This window comes from Rhamphochromis longiceps, linkage group LG22, assembly GCF_057381845.1.
Source record: "Rhamphochromis longiceps isolate RC_006_pf linkage group LG22, R_longiceps_female_GT1.1, whole genome shotgun sequence".
NCBI lineage: Eukaryota > Metazoa > Chordata > Actinopteri > Cichliformes > Cichlidae > Rhamphochromis > Rhamphochromis longiceps.
In genome coordinates, this window is record NC_140577.1 from 10,393,549 (window position 1) to 10,414,343 (window position 20,795).

Sequence of the window (20,795 nt, forward strand, 5' to 3'; positions counted from 1 at the left end):
GTCCTTCAATAGCAGCATCCTTCCTAATGGCTGTGGCAAGGGGTTCCATAGCCAGGGCGAATAACAAAGGGCTCAGCGGACAGCCCTGTCGACTGCCACGTTCAATACTGAAATTGTCCGACCTATAACCATTGGTAATCACTGCCGAAAGAGGGGAAGTATAAAGGATCTGGATCCATTTAACGAAGTTGTCACCTAAACCAAATTCTTGAAGTGTGAAAAGAAGAAACGGCCATTCCAGACGGTCAAAGGCCTTTTCAGCGTCAAGTGAGATGACTAGAGCCTCAGGGTTAAACAAAGATGAGTGCTGAATAATGTTAAGTAGGCGCCTCACGCTATGTGTGGAATACCGCCCTCGTATAAAACCAGTTTGATCATTCTCAACGATCGAAGGTAGTATTGGCTCAAGACGTACAGCCAGGACCTTAGCAAGTATCTTCAAATCAAGATTTAAAACAGATATAGGCCTATAGGAGGCGCATTCTTCTGGAGGTTTCCCCTTCTTCAGAATTAGCGAAATATTAGCCTCCATTAAGGAGGGGGGGAGAGTGCCTGCCTCAAAAGAGGACAGAAGCATCTTATACAGTGGGGAAGTCAGAATCTTACTAAATTTCTTAAAGAATTCCCCCGTGAACCCGTCTGGACCCGGGGCTTTGTTATTTGGAAGCATCTGAATAACTTTCAAAATTTCACTTTGCGTTATAGGTTTACATAAATCATCCCTTTGGATTTCAGTAACTTTAGGTAAATTTAGTCCTAAGAAGAAGTGATGCATACCTTGTTCCAATGTTGGTTTAAACTGGGAGGTATATAACTGCTTATAAAAAGTTTTAAAAGTATCATTAATAATTAAATTGTCATATTTAGGTAAACCAGATGAGTCTCTAACACATGGGATATTACAACCAGCACCCTTATTATGAAGAAGATTGGCCAGATAGCGGTTAGGTTTATTAGCAAACTCATATAACCTCTGCCTCATGAAGAAAAGAGATTTCTCAGCCTTTCTTGTCAATAGTGCCTCCAAAGCTGTTTTAACCACCTGAATTTCATTCCTTAATTGCTCTGAAGGTGATTCATTATGTTTAGCTTGCAGTTCGTGCAATTCCAGTTCCAATTTCCGTTGTTCCATCTGATTTTTCCGCTTCAGGCCTGCTGAATATGATATAATCAGTCCACGGGTGTAAGCCTTCAGGGTGTCCCAAAGCAGGCCTGGAGAAACTTCAGGGGTTGCATTGACCTTTAAAAAATGTTCAAGCTGATCATTTAAAAATATTTCGAATTTTGGGTCGTGAATCAAAAAATTGTTAAATCTCCAGGTATGAGACCGAGGGACAGGATTTAGATCACATTTTTCACTTTTAATATAGAGTGCGTTAGTTGTGCCTCTGTAATGGACATGGGGTTTGTCTCTCCCTCCTCTTAACCCCTTCTGTTCCTGCAGCTCTTAGAGTCCAAAAAAAAGGAAATTATTCCATTTTATTTATAAAGCGTCATATCAGGCCAAGTAAGGTAAAGACGCTACAATAATACAGAGAGAAAGCCAACTATTTGACAACCCCTTATGAGCAAGCATTTGGCAACAGTGGGAAGGGGAAACTCCCTTTTAACAGAGAGAAACCTCCAGCAGAACTTGGTGCAGCAAAGGTTTGAGGTGAGGGGATGGCGACAGGACCAGTGATTTTATTTTCTGTGAGTTGGTTTGAATTACCATATGTGGGTACACCACTACAACAGATCGTGCCATATTTTACCGCATAATTGGTGTATTTAACTTTCTGCATCGACTATTCTCTTAGTCTTTAGATCTCTTGTGTTGGACAACCTATAGCAGTCTACTGATTAAGTTTAATAGTCAAAGTTACTATTAAAACAACGAATATTTTAGCATTTCTGTACCAGAAGCCCTAGAATTGCTTCCCATTATCTTGCAATTTACGTATGCAAGAAAATTGCTTTAAGGCTCAATCAAATCTCAAAATAGTTGCTGATTGCTTTTATGGTAATACATTTACTGATGAACTGAGAAACTCTTGCAGCTCAGTCTCACCATTATAAAGATGTTATTTAAGCACAGGTTCATCATCAGTCATAGTCACTTACAGTGACATACAAATTATTATGAACTCTTATTAACATAAAGTGGTAATAAAAACAGATGAAAAGTGGAGGGGGCGTGATGAGATAAGAGAGGGTATTTTGTATTTTCTTCACTTTGAAACCTCACCTTGATGCTCTATCCTATCATTTACACACATACACACAGAATCCAGTGGTGCCTGACAGAGTTTGATAGAGCCAGAGTTCCAGGGCATTGCCCAAACATTCTCCAGGAAGCCCAGGCTTGACTGGTCAGTGCAAGGATTGTTTACCCTTCACCAGCCACACCAGCATGCGTTTCTGTGTCTTCTGATTGAATGTGTGCGTGTGTGTGTGTGTGCGTGTGTTTTGGTGTCTGGTGAGTGAGTTACAAGTTATCAAGAACAGAGGATGGAGAGGAGTTCAAGAAGAAAGAAAGAAAGAAAGAAAGAAGCAGGAAATTAAAGATGAGGGTCATTTCATAGGGCTGATGACACTTGGTGACACAGTAAAAAAAAAAGTAGGATTCAAAGGGGAAGAGATGGGGAAGCTAAGAAAAAAGGTCTCAAACACAGCAGTGTATAGGTGCATGCATATGTTGAACAGATCAGTGCTTTTATGTCTGGAAGTTACTTATGCATAAAGCCATTTTGTCAGTCTTGCTGTTTATTATTCACCAGATAGTGTTTAAATTAACACCTTTGTAAGTAATAACTTACAAATGAAGCTGAAACTATATTTGTCTTTATCTTTGTGTGAGAGTAGGTTTTAGAGTAACACTATTTATCTGCCCCAAGGGAGAGATACTTATGTGGTAGCAGGGCTCATCCGAGTAAAGCAAAACTCAGCAGTGGAATAAAGTGAATCTCATTATACTAATGGATAAAAGTTAAAGTGTTCTCTTTTTTTTTTTTTTTTTAATTACCTAATTTTACGTGCATTTTGCCATACATATTGTAAATCTCCTCCGGCCTAATACCTCAGCTAGGATTCTATTCATGCTCTCTCACCTATTATTCTGCACCTGCATTATTCTAGGATATGTAGGCACGGAGTTGAAAGAGCTGACATGGAAGCAGCATAATTTACATGACATCCATCTTCTATTTTGTTTTAAAGTTCTCACCCTAAAGTGTGAGTGACTGTACCTAAAAATGTACAGCTGCATAAAAGTGCATGTTATTACTAATTTTATAATTATGATCGATTTTTGAAGTTGCCATAGAAATTGATTAAATTAAGCAAAAGCACACACAAAACCTATCAAACTATTCTGACATCCTCGACCAGCCAGCTGAGGCCTTTCTGTGTGGAGTTTGCATTTTCTTCCTCTGGGCAGCAACTTCCTCCCACAGTCCAAACACACACACACCAGGTCAACTGGTGATTCTAAATTGGCTGTAAGTGTGAATGTGAGCGTGGACGGCTGTCTGATGGGAGCCCTGCGTTCCCCGAATAACTCGGATTTTTTTTGTGTAACACCCCCTCAACTCCCACTCGGAAAGTTGAAGCAGAACAACGTACCCCCGAGTTATCAATCCAAGATGGCGGCACTGAACATAAACAATAGTAAAACTAAACTTTTAATCTGTACTGCCACTGTTTTGTATTTTCAACTCATTAAGTCATACGCAGAGCAGTGATTAGTCTTTATCTCTGAATATGTTTTTTAGTTCTAATAGCTCGACTATGCTAAGAATCCGCTAACTCGGGAATAATGTCGCTCACAAGTCCTGACATCTGAGTTCTGAGGTGTCTGGAACATGGCAAGAATCTTGGCCTGTGATATCTGCTTTAGCTCCCCTATGATGAAGATGAGGTAGATAATTAGAAGAAGATGGAAGGATGGACCTTTTAAAATAAGGCTACTTGGGTGTTTCGTTTGCAATGCTAAGGTTGTAGGAGCTTTAGCTTTATTGCCAGCCATAAGATGAGGTGAGATGATAGCATCAATAAATATTAAACATGTCCCCCACTTTGACAGGTATCAAGCTGTCACTCACTCTATCCACACATGACAAGGGAGTGGTTTTTAATTGGCTATCGATCAGATGCCAGGATAAGACGCATACATTCATCGGTGCCCTGGTTTCTTTTAGTCTTCTCCAGCTAACATAACCGGTTTTGCCAAAATGGTTAATCAGGGTACTAAAGGCTAGAAGTATATGATTTATAGAGAAAGTCTGTTTTTCTGCTTGATTCAGATTTTTTTTTTTTGTTGTTGTTGTTGTTGTTGTGTAGAACATTTCTTTCTCTAAAACTATCTAAAAAAAAAAAAAAACCTCACTTAACCTATTCATTGCAATAACTATATGTCATACAACTAGAACAATCAACATTTTTGCTTCCATAGTTAATGCTATTCACATAACCAAAGGGAAAATCTACTAATTTGTTAAATATAGCAGCAAAATTTTAATGCAGTAGTTTTGCTAGTTGAGTTTTACAGATATTCTACATTAAGGTTTTTGCAAAAGTATTGAAACATGTCTTAAATAAACATTGTGTGGCATTTAAAACAGAAATTCCATCCACTTCATGCATATGACATAATATTAGGAAATGAAAATGCAGATTTGTGAAAAATAGAATTGTTGGCATAGCTCAATTAAATTGACAGGATTTCACAGATGTGAATAATGAAGTGTCAATCAACATGAAAAGTTTGTTTTCCCCCCTCCCAAAGAACATATCTGCTCATGAATAGGGCTTAAATGAATTGGGGCAGGGATAGCTCAGTAGGTAAAGTGGTCGCCCCATGATCGGAAGGTCGGCGGTTCGAATCCACTTAACGGCTACCCTGAGGTACCCCTGAGCAAGGTACCGTCCCTACACACTGCTCCCCGGGCGCCTGCTTAGTGGGCTGCCCACTGCTTCACTGAGTGAATGGGTCAAATGCAGAGAAAAACAAGTAATTTCCCCATGGGGATCAATAAAGTATCCATTATTATTATTATTATTATTATTATTATTATTAAAGAGAAAAGAAGTCTTGCCAAAACTAACATTTGAAGAAGCTGAGCAGACAGTGACAGAGTTTGGCCAGAAATTTTAGCATTCACCATCCACACATTTCCTTCTGCCATCTGGTTCTTTTGAAGTTGTGAAATTTAAAAATCAGTCCAGAATTCTTGTAATTCTAGTTTTAGAAATAGACTGCAAGGTCTGTTTACAAAAATTGAAAGTATATTATATGATTTTTTGTACTGTATGTTTACTTGATAGCATCCACTGTATTCCAGTGATTAGATTTTAGAGAAAAATCTGTTTTGGATCCAAAGTTGTGTTGAATGACTAAATTCATGAAAAGAGCCAGAATTGACAATGGCACCCCCTCCTTGTTTTCTTCCCAGCAGCGTCTGCTCAGGCTCTTCCAATGTAACTCCTGCTAGCGTGGTGCTGCTTTCGACCTCCTTCTCCACCCTTCCTCCTCCTCCTCTTCTTTCTCCTCTTCCTCCCTTCACAGAGCTGATGCCCAGGTACACTGGCATGTCTGTAGTCTCTTTCTCCCTGCTCCCCTAGCCCCACATTTCTGTCTCCTTTCATTTCCTCATACCGAGAGAATCATAATAACCATTTCTTTCCTTTTTCATGAAGCGGTTCAGCACAGTTTTATTTATATCCTCGCCACTGCGCTCCACCGAGATCTGAAATCAAACTAAAAATGTAAAGGCCAGTCATATTGATTGATTGATTGATTGATTGATTGGTAATTTATTTCAACATGTGAACAATATACAAGTACATTTAGAAAAGAAATGAGAGAAAAAAAAATATACTATACAAATTACATACAAAAAAACATTCTGATTAATTTACATGTTGAAAGGGAGTGGGAATTCATACTCAATAAGAAGCAACCTTCCAATGAGTACTACTTTGCATCTGCTATTTCATTTTTGTCACATATATGACATTTCAGAAGAAGAAAGGGAAATGGTCACATAAATCAATTTATGAGTCTTTTTCATGCATCCCTACCACTACTCCTGCTACTACTACTTTCTACTACATCCTTCTTTGGTATTTGGTATTAGTATTCATGCTTATTAGCTTGTTGTCACTCCTTTAACTCCTTATGCCTAGTGTATCATATTTGATACATGGGTTTTTGTGAGTTTTTGAGACTTTGTCTCTAATTTGAACGTATATTTTTAAGAAACAAATTGCAAAAAGATGCCAGATGTAGCTAATATGATAAAAATTAAAACTCATATATGCTAATTGATATTAACTCTTATTTTTTAATTTTTCAGAAGGTTCAATAAGCATACTATTTTAAATATATATATATCAATTTGTGGCAGTTATTTAATGAGTACAGGGCTTAGATGGTTGATTTATCCTGCTGTGTGTCCTAGCTTCTGTTTTTCTGTTACTTTTCTAATCTCTGAGATGCATATTTTTCGTCTCTCTTTGCTTCTTCCGCTGCTCCTTGCAGTCTACTTTATAGGCTATACTGTGTGCCTCTTCAAGTTTCAACTTCCTTGCATAACCTTCTTCCCAATTATCCTCTTGTTCGCAACCTCTTATTTTCATGTCACTTCCTCTGCCTCTTCGTCGCAGCAGTACTTCCTTCATTTCTCTCGATGATTTCTCCACTGCTTTGCCCTTCTCCCCTTGCCGCGTTCGCTATTTGCTCCCTTACCTCCACTCCTCCCTTTGGTCTCCTGCATCTTGTTTCTCTCGGTACCGTGGTGCCCTCCATTCTCATCTTCCTCCCATTCCCACCCCTTGCTCCCTTTACGCTGTGCTCCCTTATCTATTAATTCTTGTCTCCTCTCTCCGGTCTGATATCTCCTGCCCTGAGGAGTTGTGGTGCATGTGTCTGCTGGTGTGTTTTGACAGACAGGGTCCTGACCTTGTCTCAGACCCAACTGCTACACAGGCTGAGGGATGTGTCAGCCTCACCCTCAGCCACGTCTCTCCTTATAAAAACTCACGGGGACATGCACATGCAATATAACAGGATCCTGTAAAGCGCGCACACACACACATGTGCGCCCACATGAATTTGTGCAGACACACTCATGCACAAACGACACACATTAACATTCCCATGTGCACATACATACGACTGTCGTACTCTCTGTATACTCCCTCTCAGCTGTGCACCAGCTCTTTGTGTAGTGCAGATATATTATGATGTTCACATTAACACATGCCTGCCTGAGCAGGTATAATATTGTACTTAAACATAAATCTACACCTCAGTGTCATCTGTGCTCGGGCCTTAACTGTGACACGTTGTGACTTCTTTGTCAAAACAGCCACAGCAGTCTTTGCTAGCCATGGCAGCAGAACGTTAAGTATGTTCCATGTTCACTTGTTGATATTATTGATGCAGATATACATACACGTCTGTTCTTTTAAAAGGCTTAGGCTAAACTGATTTGCTAAAGACCTGAAGGACGAGGCACTCTCAAGATTGGCATTTGAAGAAAACTTTCAGATGTTTGTACTTGACCTTCTCATTCCATATAAAGCATTTAAATGTGCTATGCAGAAATTTTAAACTACCCCTCATTTCTTTATATTTTGCTTCCAAGGAGCGAAACTTTCTTGTAATGTTTTTGAAAAGGTTTTGAACACTTGGTTAAACAACTTGGTATACCTTAGCATAGTTTGCAGTGTGTCCTTAAAAAAGGGAGCAAACTGGACAAAAGAAGGGACAAGCCTGAAACACTATCTAATGCAGATGAATAGTATCTGAAAGTCATGTGTATAAGAATTAGTGTTTAGCGAAGCCTCATCAGAAATGGTCTAATGGGTAGTGTCAAGATACCATTTTTAGGAGAGAAATACAGGTATACCAAATTATACAAAAACTGGACTGAAAATCAGTGGCAATGGCACTCATCGAGTAATAAATCGTTTTGGTTAAAATCATCAACAAAATCTATGGATGACATCAGGAGAGAGGTACAGCATTGAGTGCCAATAGCCATCTGTAAATTACGATTCCAGACAGTAGCGTTGGAGATCTCGTCAACACTGATGGAATTATGAACTCCAAAAAAACAAAATACAGTCAGATTTTGATCCGCCATGCAATGCCATCTGGAAAGCATCAGATTGGGAACTGCTTAATTTTTCAGTATGACATTAAAATCCAAACACACTGCCAATGCAGTAAAAGCACAACTGAATTGAAAAACCCGGACCTTACCATTACTGAATTATACAAACTCTGTTTCTGGCTTTCATGTTGTATTTCCATGTATGTTTGCGCATGCTCCAATAAGTCAGCGCAACATTTTCAGTTTTCCTATGAATATACAAAGAAATGAGAGGAGGCTTGAGACTTTTGCACACTTTTATACTATATTTTGGTATTTGTAGACTATATTTTATTGGAAACCGGTTGTTAGAAAAACTTCTGATGTTGTTAATTATATCCTCAGTAATTCTTTAGTCTTGTTTTTCCTCTATTTTTCTAATCTAAGTAAGTTTGTTAGTAGCCAGCCAAATGTTAATTTGTCACTGACAGTGTGAGTGTGCGTGGCATTTGTGTTGCATGCAAAGAAAAGAAAAAGAAGCTTTTTTTCAGCCAGAAGCCATCAACAGTGAGATCCTATTGAGCTTGCTCCTCTTTAGGCCCCTGTGGTGACAAAGGATGAGGACAGTCCAGTTGCCAAAGTGTATATATATTCATTTCTTGGATGAAAAGTTATTCAAGGTGAAACAACAATAGTGTATCAATTGCAAGGCTGTTGGTGTGAGTCGGTGGCACACTCAAATAGGCAGGATTGGCACTGAGCCTCGGACTTTTCTGATGAGTGAACACTTCAGGGGTCTTTATGAATGCTTCTCCACATCCTTTCTCCTCTGTCAATATTCTCATTGTTGCTTCTTCTCTCTTGGCAGTTACTACTTATAACCATGGCTCAAGATAAAGAGCAGCTGATTCTGCCATTTACCTGTGTCTGCTAAATGGGATTAAAAAGAAACTCTCTCTGATGACCGTCTCTCTCTTTCTTCGCAGGCAATGTGGCTACAGTAAGGCTTCTCAAGAGGGAGATGAGGAACTTTACTTCCAATGTAAGTGACAAAAGTGATGATTGTATTATACAGCATCACTGTGTCTGTATAAAGTGTATGGGACAGGAGGCGGAATCTGAAAAAAGGCTTTGTCTTTTCCTATTCCAGTGCGGGAATGGCATGTGAACACACATGCCCGTGCATTACAGATGACTTTTGAGGCATTAAGTAGCGCCGCAGCCTTGATTCGCAATTCTGAGTGCATGCTTAGCCAACTCTGAGCACACTGACACACTCCATTGGGTGGTGTGTGCGTGGTTGAGTTTGATGGGGAGAGATTGAAATCAGGAGGAGGAGGAGGAAGATAAAGAGCCGGAGATGAGGGGAGGAAAAAGAATGGGGGAAAAAAAAAAAGGCTAAAATCTCATGAACAAGGCAGGCAACAAGCGAGATTGTGCTTCAAAAGCAGAACAGTAAATGTTGTTTTACAAGGTTGTAAATGCTTCTTTTTTTAACCTCTGGTCACAAAGCTCTTAATAGGTTTTTTGTTTGACAGTGACAGATTGAAACAAGTTTGACATATCTGTTCCTGTTTGTGTGCGGGTTTGCCTGTCAGTGCTTTGCTAATGTGGTGGCTGTGTGTGTGTGTGTGTGTGTGTGTGTGTGTGTGTGTGTGTGTGTGTGTGTGTGTGTGTGTGTGTGTGTGTGTGTGTGTGTGTGTGTTTTAGAGTTTATTTATGTGTGTATGCATGCAGAGTTTGCTTTCTCTCCTTTTTTTTTTTTAATTGTGTGTGAGTGCGCAAGCGTGTGCTCGTGCTCATTTGCGTTGTTTAATCTCCCAGCATACTGAGCCCTCTAGAGAGGTTTGGAGCACTATGTCTGATGAATAATGAGCCGAAGCCATGCGAATGGGAATTAAATCTTCCCAAACAAAGACATGCCAACAGCTGACAAGCACGTAATATACACAAACACAGAAACACACCGAAACATTTTTGGCCTGCTTTTCAGAGACACACACACGCACCTTTCTTTCCGAAACTTGGACACCCATATAAACATTTTTTCCTCATTATTCAACACAAAAGTCCGTTTTGCGTTCCGTGCATGCAAACCCAGTGCAGCATGCTTTCGCGTTCCTGCAGGTCTGCTTTGTCCGAGAGCTGGAAGCACGCAAAGTAGTGGGTGTTATGATTTTTTTTTTTCCCATCTGTTCGCCTGCCAGACTCTTAAAACACATTCTACAACCATATATTAACGCGTGAGGACAGGGGAAGAGAGACGAAAAGTGAATAAATGAGCGTGTGAGTAATAAAGTAGAGGAAGAAGGAGGGGAAAAGGAGGGGAAATGAGTGAGTGAGTGAAGGGCGCACTAAGAGGTTTGAGGGATTAAGTGTGATGAGGTGAACTGGCAGAGAAGGAGACTCATCATAAGTGACACTGCTCAGAATATTAGTTTTATGTCAGAGTATGTGACCTAGAAATATTCAGCACATATTCCATGAATGCGAGGAGAAGAGGCTCGTGACTCATTTGCAATGCCATCGATAGTCTGACTCTGCATAAGAGAGCGACGGCAAGAGAAGGTGTGTAAGGAAATGAACGGAGAAAGACACAAAGAAGTTTGTGTTCTTCTGTCTATAATGAAAGAAAATGTTCTTGAATATGTTTCAGTTTCCCTTCGAGTGTGCCTATAGCAGTAACTCGGTGAACCCTGAATCTAACCAGCTGCTGCAGTGCATGTGTGATGAATGAACATGAAAAGCTAAATGCTACAAAGGTGACTTTGCTAACAAAGCTATTTGTTAGTTAACCTTGAAAAGTTGGGTGTTGATTATAGTCAAGTAGACCTGCGACAGACAGGCGACTTGTACAGGATGTACTCAGCCTATGGCAACTGGTCCCCTCACAGCTCTGAATTAGATCAGCGGAAGAGGATGGATGGAAGAACATTCAAGCAGACTGACCTTGAACAGTTTATACTACAAATGCAGATTGAAGATTAAGTCCTTACTGGAGTAGAGATTTTTCCTGGTATGTGGGCATATGTATGATGTAATGTTGTATTTGTGATATTACGCACTGGGTTTTGAAGTCCTGCTGTGAAGCTTCAAGATGAGCGTTTCCATCTTTGCTAGAGGGGGAAAAAAACGGATATGGCAGGAAGGGGTGGGTCTGACTGTGAAACTGCGTGCTCATTGGGTAATGACAAGTTGTAAGCCAATGACTGCGTGCTTTCATACCACAGGTAATCCTCCATTTTGAAACATGGTATGAACAAAATTTACAAAATAGTCTCAAAATGCATGACTGAGCCCATAAACCCAGAGGTCAGCTGATTTCCCATCGACGTCTGTAAGACAGGAAATCTTTATTGCAACCACAAGTATCGCCATCTGGTGGCCTTTAGATAGAATGCAGATTTAAGGCTCAGCTTCATGTTTCCAACCCAGATGCTATGTGTTTTGTGCATTTGTGTCTGATTTTAAGCTACTATAGGAAAGAACATTCAGTCCAACACTTGAATAAAAGTGTATATATAAAAGTGTATTATAACCTTGAAAAACTGACTAAGAACTGAGATATTTACCTTAACCCTACAGTTATATAGAGCTATATAGAGTTTGATAGAAGAAAGCTTTTCAGCATTTTCAAACATCAATGGTAAAACTCTGGTATTGATTTCAGGCTGGAGATCAAAGAGCAAAGCCTTCTTCCCAGACACAACATTTTGGTCTAATGTTCAACTATCATACACAGAGAAAGTCTTTCTTGAAGGAGACAGACATAGCAATTCCTTTCACTGATGGTAGCCTCAGTAGAGCACAAAGCGATGCAGACTTTAGAAATGCTTTGCTTTGTGTTGAGAGCGAGGTCCAGCCAGTCTGGGAGTGTTTCTTTATATCTAATGTGGATATGTTGCTGCTGGGTACTTCAGACGTTATAAAGAATGTGCACAATAAATGATGTAATGTCTTACAAAGTGTAGAAAACACATGTCTCATTTTATATCACCAGTTTTAAAACTATATAAATATTTTTGTGTGTTTATACCACTGCAGTTAAGATCCCAACACGGAGGACCTACATTGACCCCGAGACTTGCGAAGACCTACTTCAGGCTGTCCATGCCTTTGCCAAAGAGCTGGACAACTCGAGCATCAAGATCGAGAGAATTGTGCACACAGGTACATGATTATACACAAGAAAGCATCTCAGATTCCACTATTCATCCCAGAGATGATGGTGGAGGACTTCACCACTCGGTGAAAGGGTGCGTGGGCTCAGCAATTTTAGAGTGGGGTAGAAGAGAATAGAAGAATAGAAAAGCCCTTTACTGTCATTGTACATATTCAATGGAACTGTACACATGTTGTTCATCCTTTAAGCTCCAAGCTCCTTTAAGATTGAGGAGAACTAGAAAGCTATACTGTGGTTTAACAAAATAGCATCTAGTTTGTTGTAGTATTAGTGCACATGACATGTGAGCTTCCATATCTGAAAAGGCAACTTGCTGGATAATATTTCTGCTTTGAGAGGTTTTGGAATCATAACTACAGTGAGCGTTTCCTGTTCAAAAAAGTAGTGAACAAAAACATGTTGCGGGCATTACATTTAAAATGAATATTTTTTTTAATTAAACAAAAATAAATCCATCTCTCATGTTGTCTTTGTAATATTTATGCTACATGAAATATTAAATAGATTGTGTTGAATAACTCCCTCTGTTTCATTTAGATTTTGCTAAGCATGCAAATGCATTTTAGGAATGAGGATATAATCAAAAGCAGTATATAGCACAGTAGAAATTATGAATGACAACCAATTTTAATCCATTAATTTTCCAAATATTATAGCAAAAATGCTAAAATATATTGTCCTGTGTTAAAAAGAAAGCCAAAACTATTAGAAACCTTTCAAAGTCAACTCTGTGTCTTTTTGCACTTTCTCTGAATCTGCTTTGAGGCTGAATTGGCATCCAGTTCAATCAAATTTGGGAACTTGCAGACCTTTGCCAAAATTGCGCTAAACTATTGTGGCTATTGTATTTGCCTCTAGTAGATGCTTCAGTGTTTCACCTGCACTCTACTCCATCTTTGATCTCTCTTTGATCCCTTTGTATTTCATCTTTTTCTCTCAATGTCATCACTCTTTCTTCCCAACATGAAGTAGTATTTCTTCATCTAAGTCTGGCTTCCCCCTCTATCCCCTTCAGTCTAACCCTTACTCATTTCTTCTCGCATTCTTTTGATGTTTTTCTCCCTCAGCGCTCTCTTTCTGTGCATCCGTTGACACTGATCACGACCTCTGTTTGTCTCCCCCCACAGGTGACTTTGGGGAGGTGTGCCGTGGCTGCCTGAAGTTGCCCAGTAAGAGGGAGCTGCCTGTGGCCATAAAGACGTTAAGGGCTGGTTGTTCTGACAAGCAGCGCCGTTCCTTTCTTAGCGAAGCTGGCATTCTCGGGCAATTTGACCACTCTAACATAATCCGGCTGGAGGGCGTTATCACCACTGGTAAGAAAGGAGGGAGAGAGGGATATTGTGCAGAGAGCAGAAACAGAAAGGTAGTATAGTAGTAAGGGGATACCACTGGGAAAAGAATGGGAAAACAAAGGAAAATGGGTATAGATGAAAAGAAGCACAGAGTGGAAAAAAACATAGGAATCCAAGGATCAGGGAAAAATTCTACAGTTTGACCAGCTCAGTTGTTGAAGGAAGTAAGGCTGTTGAAAAGGGGTAATTGGGATTTAAGCATCTTAAAATTGCATACAGAGAGGGTAAAAGGGAGTAGCAAGGGACAAGGATTGGGAGGAGCGCTAAGACACTCCAGATACCTCAATAACTCACACGTGGGGGTCAGCGCTTACAGCAAAGAGGGCAAGAGAGGAGGATGGAACAAGAAGTAAAGTTTGAAAAGGAGAAAGCAGGGTGGGTAGATGGATGCCTTGTGCTAGCAGCAGCGGAGCTACATCAAGGTCTATTTTCTGCTGACAGATAGCAATTGAGGTCCAAGAGCGAAAACAGAATGGAAGGAGAGTGGGGGAAAAAAAACTTGAAGGGAGGAGACTGACGAAAGAGACATGAGAGTCACAGAAGATGAGGTAGAGGTTAATGGGAATGGCAGCTGAAGGGAGAAGCTTTAAGGAGTTTGTGAAGTTTTTGTTACTGCCGCTGCGATGCTTTTTGGTGGTGTGTGTGTGTGTGTGTGTGTGTGTGTGTGTGTGTGTGTGTGTGTGTGTGTGTGTGTGTGTGTGTGTGTGTGTGTGTGTGTGTGTGTGTGTGTGTGGGCACGGTGCCCCAGCACACTCTGTGCTCAGTAGGATGGCAGCAGATGTGCAGGGTACAGTAATTGGTGCTAGAGACCCAGCGGGGCCCTGAGATGCACTCCAATCCCACCCACCATCATATGCACACATACACACATTCATCAAAAACCAACATGCACACTCCTCACCACGCACACACGAAAAGGCTGTCCCATATGCTCACTTTTTCTTTACCATCACTGACAAACACACACACACACCTGCTCGCCTGCCTCTTCACTTGGCATGAAATCACAAATCTTTGCACACACACCCACGCACGCCCACATGCCGTTAGACTACAAATCACCTGCTTTACATCACTTACGCCCCCACCGGATTCTTATTTAGCCCCCCTTCCATCCGCCCAATACATCTCACTCACCTGCAAAATACCACCTATTGTCCCTTTGTTCTATACTAATCTTTCTATTCATAATTTAGAGGCATGTGTTAAATGGGTGATCAATGAAGTCACTATTTAAACCTATTATAATCATTATCAAAAAAAGTGAGAGTAGCAGAAAACAAATCACAGTGTGGGAGACCTGGAACAGCTGGTAGCAGGACTGCAAACAAAGATGTTCTTGTAGATAACCACAAGAAATAGACATATTTTTACTGCATAGTCGGTCCATGGTTGTAGCTGAATACATCGGCCATTCCAGCCCTGCGCAAGCCCGTTCAACCACAGACTCATTATCCAGCTCACATTAATTACATGATGGCTGGCAAATTATGGCAGCATCCCTGGCTCTCGCTTCCCACAGCATATTTGGTAACCTTTTCAAATAGCTTCCTAAAAGCGTAGTAATGCTGGGAAACTGGAAACCGGGGATTTTACAGTGGCAATTTATCATTCTTGTATTATGCCTGCATAAACTGTCAGGACTGATCAGACCACCTTTCCATCCTAGAATATGTGTTTGTAGATGTAAAGTTGTTTACATATCTGTCAAGGTTTATCTTACTGTCTCAACCTCCCGCAATCTTTTCCTCCTTTCGTCTCCCTTCCAACAACTGCAGTTTTATTTTCATTTCCCTCCTCCGTGCACTTCATAGCACTACTGGATCCCTGCCATCTGGGCCTCGGCACAGTATGTGTGTGAGCACGCGTGTAGTGTATATGAGCGCGTGCTATTGTGCACAGTAAGAGCGTGCGTGTGTGAGTGTTTCAGGGTCGTTAAACTTGCTGAGACAGCCAGGGCAGCGCACAGGTTCTCCAGGCTTCACTACAGTTCACCGAGTGAAGAATGGCTTCGCACAATGCTTGCCAAGTGGACTAGACTCACTTTATTCCTTCCCTATTCCCAATGTCTCTATTATCATGCTATTGCTTCCCTTTTTCCCTTGACTTCACAATTTTATCCCCGTTTCAATTGTTCATATATGCCCTCTGTCATGTCTTTGTCCAGGAAACACCATGATGATCATAGTGGAGTGCATGTCTAACGGAGCCTTAGATTCATTCCTTAGGGTAAGTTTCATTACTGTGCATTCATCTTAAATATATGTGCTGATGCTCATTATTAAACTGTAATTACTCATTACTACTCTCTGTTTTCAAGCAGCTGCACTAACAACACTTTTGTTCTACTTGTCCTAAATATACCGTTAATATAATGTGGTCCTAGGGCAGCAATTCTTGTGCTTATTACTGTAATAAGGAAAACATAGCATAATTAACTGCACAAATGGAGTGTTTCTGCTCAAAGCTGCTGTAAGCTTCTGTAAACTGTTAGTGTGCCCCTTTGCTCTGTGAACCACTTCACTGTGGTTTATAATGATATGAATTAATGGCCTGTTTGTTTTTATTCTCCAAATAAAGGTTTTCAGCTCAGCAAGCACAACATTGTAAAGCAGAGGCAGATGTGCTTTTTTTCTCCCCCTTCCATTCAGCCTGCTCACAATCTTCTCTCCCACCTCTTCTTCATCTTTCTCTTTTTCCTTCTGTAACCTCAGAAACATGAAGGCCAGTTGAGTATAATGCAGTTGATGGATTTGCTGACCGGAGTGGCGTCGGGGATGAAGTACCTCACCGAAATGGGCTTTGTCCACAAACGGCTCGCCGCGCACAAGGTAAGGGGAGCAGGTGGGAGTAGATGATAGAGGACAGGTATGGTGTGATGAACAGGATGTCGTGTTCTATAATGAGTTTTTGCAGACTACAATTCGTTCTTGTCTGCAAACATCTTTGAAAGCACTCACCTGTAGGTTTTTTACTGAAAGACTACATGAAGCTGAAAATTAGACAAAACTGTCTAAATTATTGTGTCACCCACGTTTCATTAGGGGTGTGTGTGTGTGTGTGTGTACCATGTTTACATATCTTTGTGGGGACCAACACCCCTTATGGGGACAAAAAACCCGTCCCCACAAGTTTGAAGGCATTTTTGAGACTCAAAATGTGGTTTTAGTGTCAGGGTTACAATTAGGTTATGGTTAGGGTTAGAGTTAGGCTTTTATTTTTGGTGGTTACGGTTATGGTAAACGACTAGGGAAAGCATTATGTCAATTAGATGTCCCCACAAGGATATGAAAACACGACTGTGTGTGTGTGTGTGTTTTGTTTGGTTTTTTGTCTTTCATAGAAGAGGCAGTCTATCAAACTACAGATGCAGTGGTCATGTTGTGGAAAATCAGGAACATCTGTTCTTGTAAACAATCAATTGTCTCTGGTGTGATAAGAGCTTTGCCCACCAGGGTAGTGAGCTCTCATACTGTGAGCATTTCCCCTCCAAATGTAAGCCATGCTAATCAGCCTGTTTTCCAAATCGCAGGTGCTGGTTAACTCCAACCTTGGCTGCAAGGTGTCTGGCTTCAGACCTCTTCAGGAGGACAAAATAGAGGCCATCTACACCACGCTGGTGAGATAACATTTTTTCTGCAACCTTATACATCTTATAACTCACACATGTAGGGCATATTTTCTTAATGAGTCTGATCAAATGGGAATTATCATATGTTATGTCAAGTTCAGGTGAGGTCACGTGGGCTTTGAGGTAGAGGGGGAGAAAAATCCAGTGTTTCTATGGTTATTTTAGGATTTCAGTCCAAGGTGAACCCAATCTCCGAACAGTTCCTTTGATCTGCTGGAAATATGCTCAAAGCTTTTCAAAGAGAATATTAAAGCTTTACTTTGGTGAACTCTCCACACACTTTTACATCTTGTCTTACCTCTCCTGTTCCTCTCCGCCAGCATGGAGGGAAAAGTGTGGTGCTGTGGACCGCTCCAGAAGCCATCCAGTACCATCGTTTCTCCTCTGCCTCAGATGTCTGGAGCTTTGGCATTGTCATGTGGGAGGTCATGTCCTATGGCGAGAGACCCTACTGGGATATGGGCAACCAGGATGTAAGTGTGCATTTAAATTCTCCATATTCCTTGCTCCAATTTCAATATTAATTTCTATACTTTTGTACCCTACCTCTCTCTTTTGCCGCTCTCTAATTTTTTTTTATCAATGAATTTTCTATCTGTGCCCACCATGCATCTTATTAATAGAAAACCGAGAAGCCACAGTACCTCTGAGAGCTATTGCAGGGCCTAAGTCCCCCTCTTTAAGTCTGCATCAGCTCCATGACCAATCCTGTTTTCTCTTAAGGATGCATTGACCCCCTTCTAGTGTCCACTGCCTATCCCTGGCTGCCACCCTGCTATTAAGTGTAGAAAATCTCTCAGAAAATAGTCAGCTTATTTCAAGAAATGTAAAGCACTATTTGAGGGGAGTGACTGTCCAGTTAATAGGACCCTGCCACCACTAGCAACCTTTAAAAGTCACTTTGGGTGGGCCCATTTTCCTTGTCACTCTTTTTTCTTTGTCCTAAAAAAGAGGTTTATATTTCCCCCCTTTTTAAGGATGTCATGCCTCTATAGTATAGCTGAAAGCAGGATACAGGTCTGCATATGAGACAACAGACAGCAGATCCTTGTTACTGCTTTTCTTATTAGTGAGGCCAGTGACACTCCAGGCATTATCAGCAAAGAGCTTTTTTCAAGACATATTATTTTTCATCATCCTAATGCCTTTTCAAATGAATTTTATCATAAAGACTACATTTTCTGCAGGCAGCTACGCGTAAAGCAACTGATTACTTGCATGTTCCATTTTTGAATGTCCCAAATTAATATGCATGAGTTATTCAGCGAGCACAAGAATAGGTAGCTTTTTAATACTCTTTGTTAGTGCCCTTTTATAAAGCTGGCGAAAGTTTCATCTCAGCCTGGTTTATATTATCAAACTTTCCAATTGAGAGGGCAAAGATCAAGCTTGTAGAGCGCCAGGGATATTAATCCACTTTAAATTGATACATTATATCATAACGGAATTGTTGGTCGGCCTGTCCACCTGTGATCCGTCGTGCCCTTTACCTACTGGCTCTGATTAAATGGAAAATGTCAAATGCTGAAAAGCATTTTATGAATGCTCTTTACTGAGATAGAAGCTTAAGGGGCTGAGAGGATGGTGGAGTGGGGAAGTGGGTGGCCGGGTAGGCAGAGAGAGAAGAGAGTGTTTTAGGAATTAATGCTGCTGATGGATGTCATTTTTGTGATTATTCTCAGACTTTATTGCCTCCTTTAAGGAGATTGTATTTCTTAGAGTGGTTGCGGTGGAGGATATATCCCATGTCCCTAGATATACTGAAAGGAAACATCTCGTGGGGTGTTTGAGTGAATGATTTTTAATAGGGGGCGACATTAGCTTGATGGAGCAGTAAAGAACATCAAGAGTCTGGAAGGATGCTTTCAAGCACTGCTGTTTGAAGACAGTGAGTTTTCAGAGGCCTGGTGATGATGCTGAGCAGAGATTAAACATTTTCTGAAATTTGATAGTTTATCTTTCTGTCATCGTTGTATTTTTACTCAGTTGTATATAGTATTTGTATTTGTATTCTATTTTTATCTTATTGTATATTTATTTTATTTTATTCTACTGTATATAGTATTTTATTTTATTCTATTCTGTACAGTTGTGTACTGTATTTATTCTTATTGTATTCTAATTTTTGCCTCATAACTTTTGCACTGTCCACTTCCTGCTGTGACAAAACAAATTTCCCACGTGTGGGACTAATAAAGGTTATCTTATCTTATCTTATCTTGTATTTAAGAAAGCACAGACTTTTTAATGGAGTGTTTGTTTCATTGCTTTGATGTTTCTGGTATTTCAAACTTGGCTGGTTTGATTTTTTTCCCCCCAATTCAAAGACCTACCGCATATTGTATTATTGGAAATGAAAAGGTGCTGTTATTGTGATACCCAGTAAGTATCGTGTGAAGTACACCAAGTGACAGTGGATATCACACTAACTGACCTTTAAGTCTGCATACAGCGTCAGTTAGTTGTGAACAAATTTGCAGGGGCTCTTTTTTCCCCTCTGTGATTGCATACCTGCTGTACAGTTCTGGAGCCTTTTTATTACCAAAAACATAATGTATTCCACTCATATTAGGGTGATGATATCTCTGTGAAATCTAAGTATTACAGTTGCCGCAGGCTTGCAAGGTCAGTTTTAGATTTTAAGCCATACAGTGGGACATTCTAGGTAGTGTGATTATTATGTACTTTTATTTAATTTTTTTTTTCCACGTGTGACCTATACAGTCTTCTGTTCTGTTCTGTAAGACTTCTATTCTTGGCAACTAAGCAAGTCCACTGCAAGGGGAAAAGGTTTTAAGCATCTTATTGAACTTTGAAAGTAGGACAAAACTTCTCTACATCCTCGTTCACCTCTCCCACTCTGCCCTACCACTCAGACATGCTCTTTAAGAATGTATCCAATTATACCATGAGTACTGGAAAATCACAAAACTAATTTCTAATCTGATATTATCGATTTCCTCTTTCTGTGCGTAGGTGATAAAGGCCATCGAGGACGGTTTCAGGCTGCCAGCTCCAGTTAACTGCCCTCCACATCTCCATCAGCTGATGCTGGACTGTTGGCAGAAGGAGAGGACGGAGAGGCCCAGCTTTAGTCAGATCCACTCGGCCCTCAGCAAGAGCATTCGCTCGCCTGATGGTATCGGTTCCTCCACACTGGCGCGAAGGTACAGTCTCATGACTACATGAGTTGGAGTAGATCCTTGAATGTATAAATTTTTTAAAAAGTTACTTTTACAAAGCCTTAATCGTTATTTCCCCCACTATAGAACCCTGAGTTCATCCATTACACTAGCTGACAGGCCTCTCCCCACCTTCCCATCTTTTAACTCTGTTGGAGAGTGGCTGGATGCAGTAGACATGGGCCGATACAAGGACAACTTCACTGCTGCGGGATACTGCTACTTGGAGTCTGTGGCACGAATGACTGTACAGTGAGTAGTTTTGTACAATTCTGACTGTGTGACCTTTTCATTACATTTTTTTAACAGAAGGGTACCTTAATAAAAGAATAAGAAGCCAATTCATTCCAGTAAAAAACTGCTAATATT

The 20,795-nt window shown here is 40.5% G+C and overlaps 1 protein-coding gene across 1 annotated transcript in view; it reads left to right on the forward strand.

Annotated features, from left to right (window-relative positions):
* Positions 1-20,795, forward strand: part of epha10 (EPH receptor A10) — a 168,425-nt gene that overhangs the window by 144,414 nt on the left and 3,216 nt on the right. Inside the window, exons 9-17 of the mRNA XM_085395208.1 lie at positions 9,065-9,120; positions 12,123-12,248; positions 13,389-13,574; positions 15,781-15,842; positions 16,328-16,444; positions 17,146-17,232; positions 17,565-17,717; positions 20,221-20,411; positions 20,514-20,678. Of these exons, the coding sequence (XP_085251334.1) occupies positions 9,065-9,120; positions 12,123-12,248; positions 13,389-13,574; positions 15,781-15,842; positions 16,328-16,444; positions 17,146-17,232; positions 17,565-17,717; positions 20,221-20,411; positions 20,514-20,678 (1,143 nt within the window). The remainder of the gene's footprint in view (positions 1-9,064; positions 9,121-12,122; positions 12,249-13,388; positions 13,575-15,780; positions 15,843-16,327; positions 16,445-17,145; positions 17,233-17,564; positions 17,718-20,220; positions 20,412-20,513; positions 20,679-20,795) is intronic.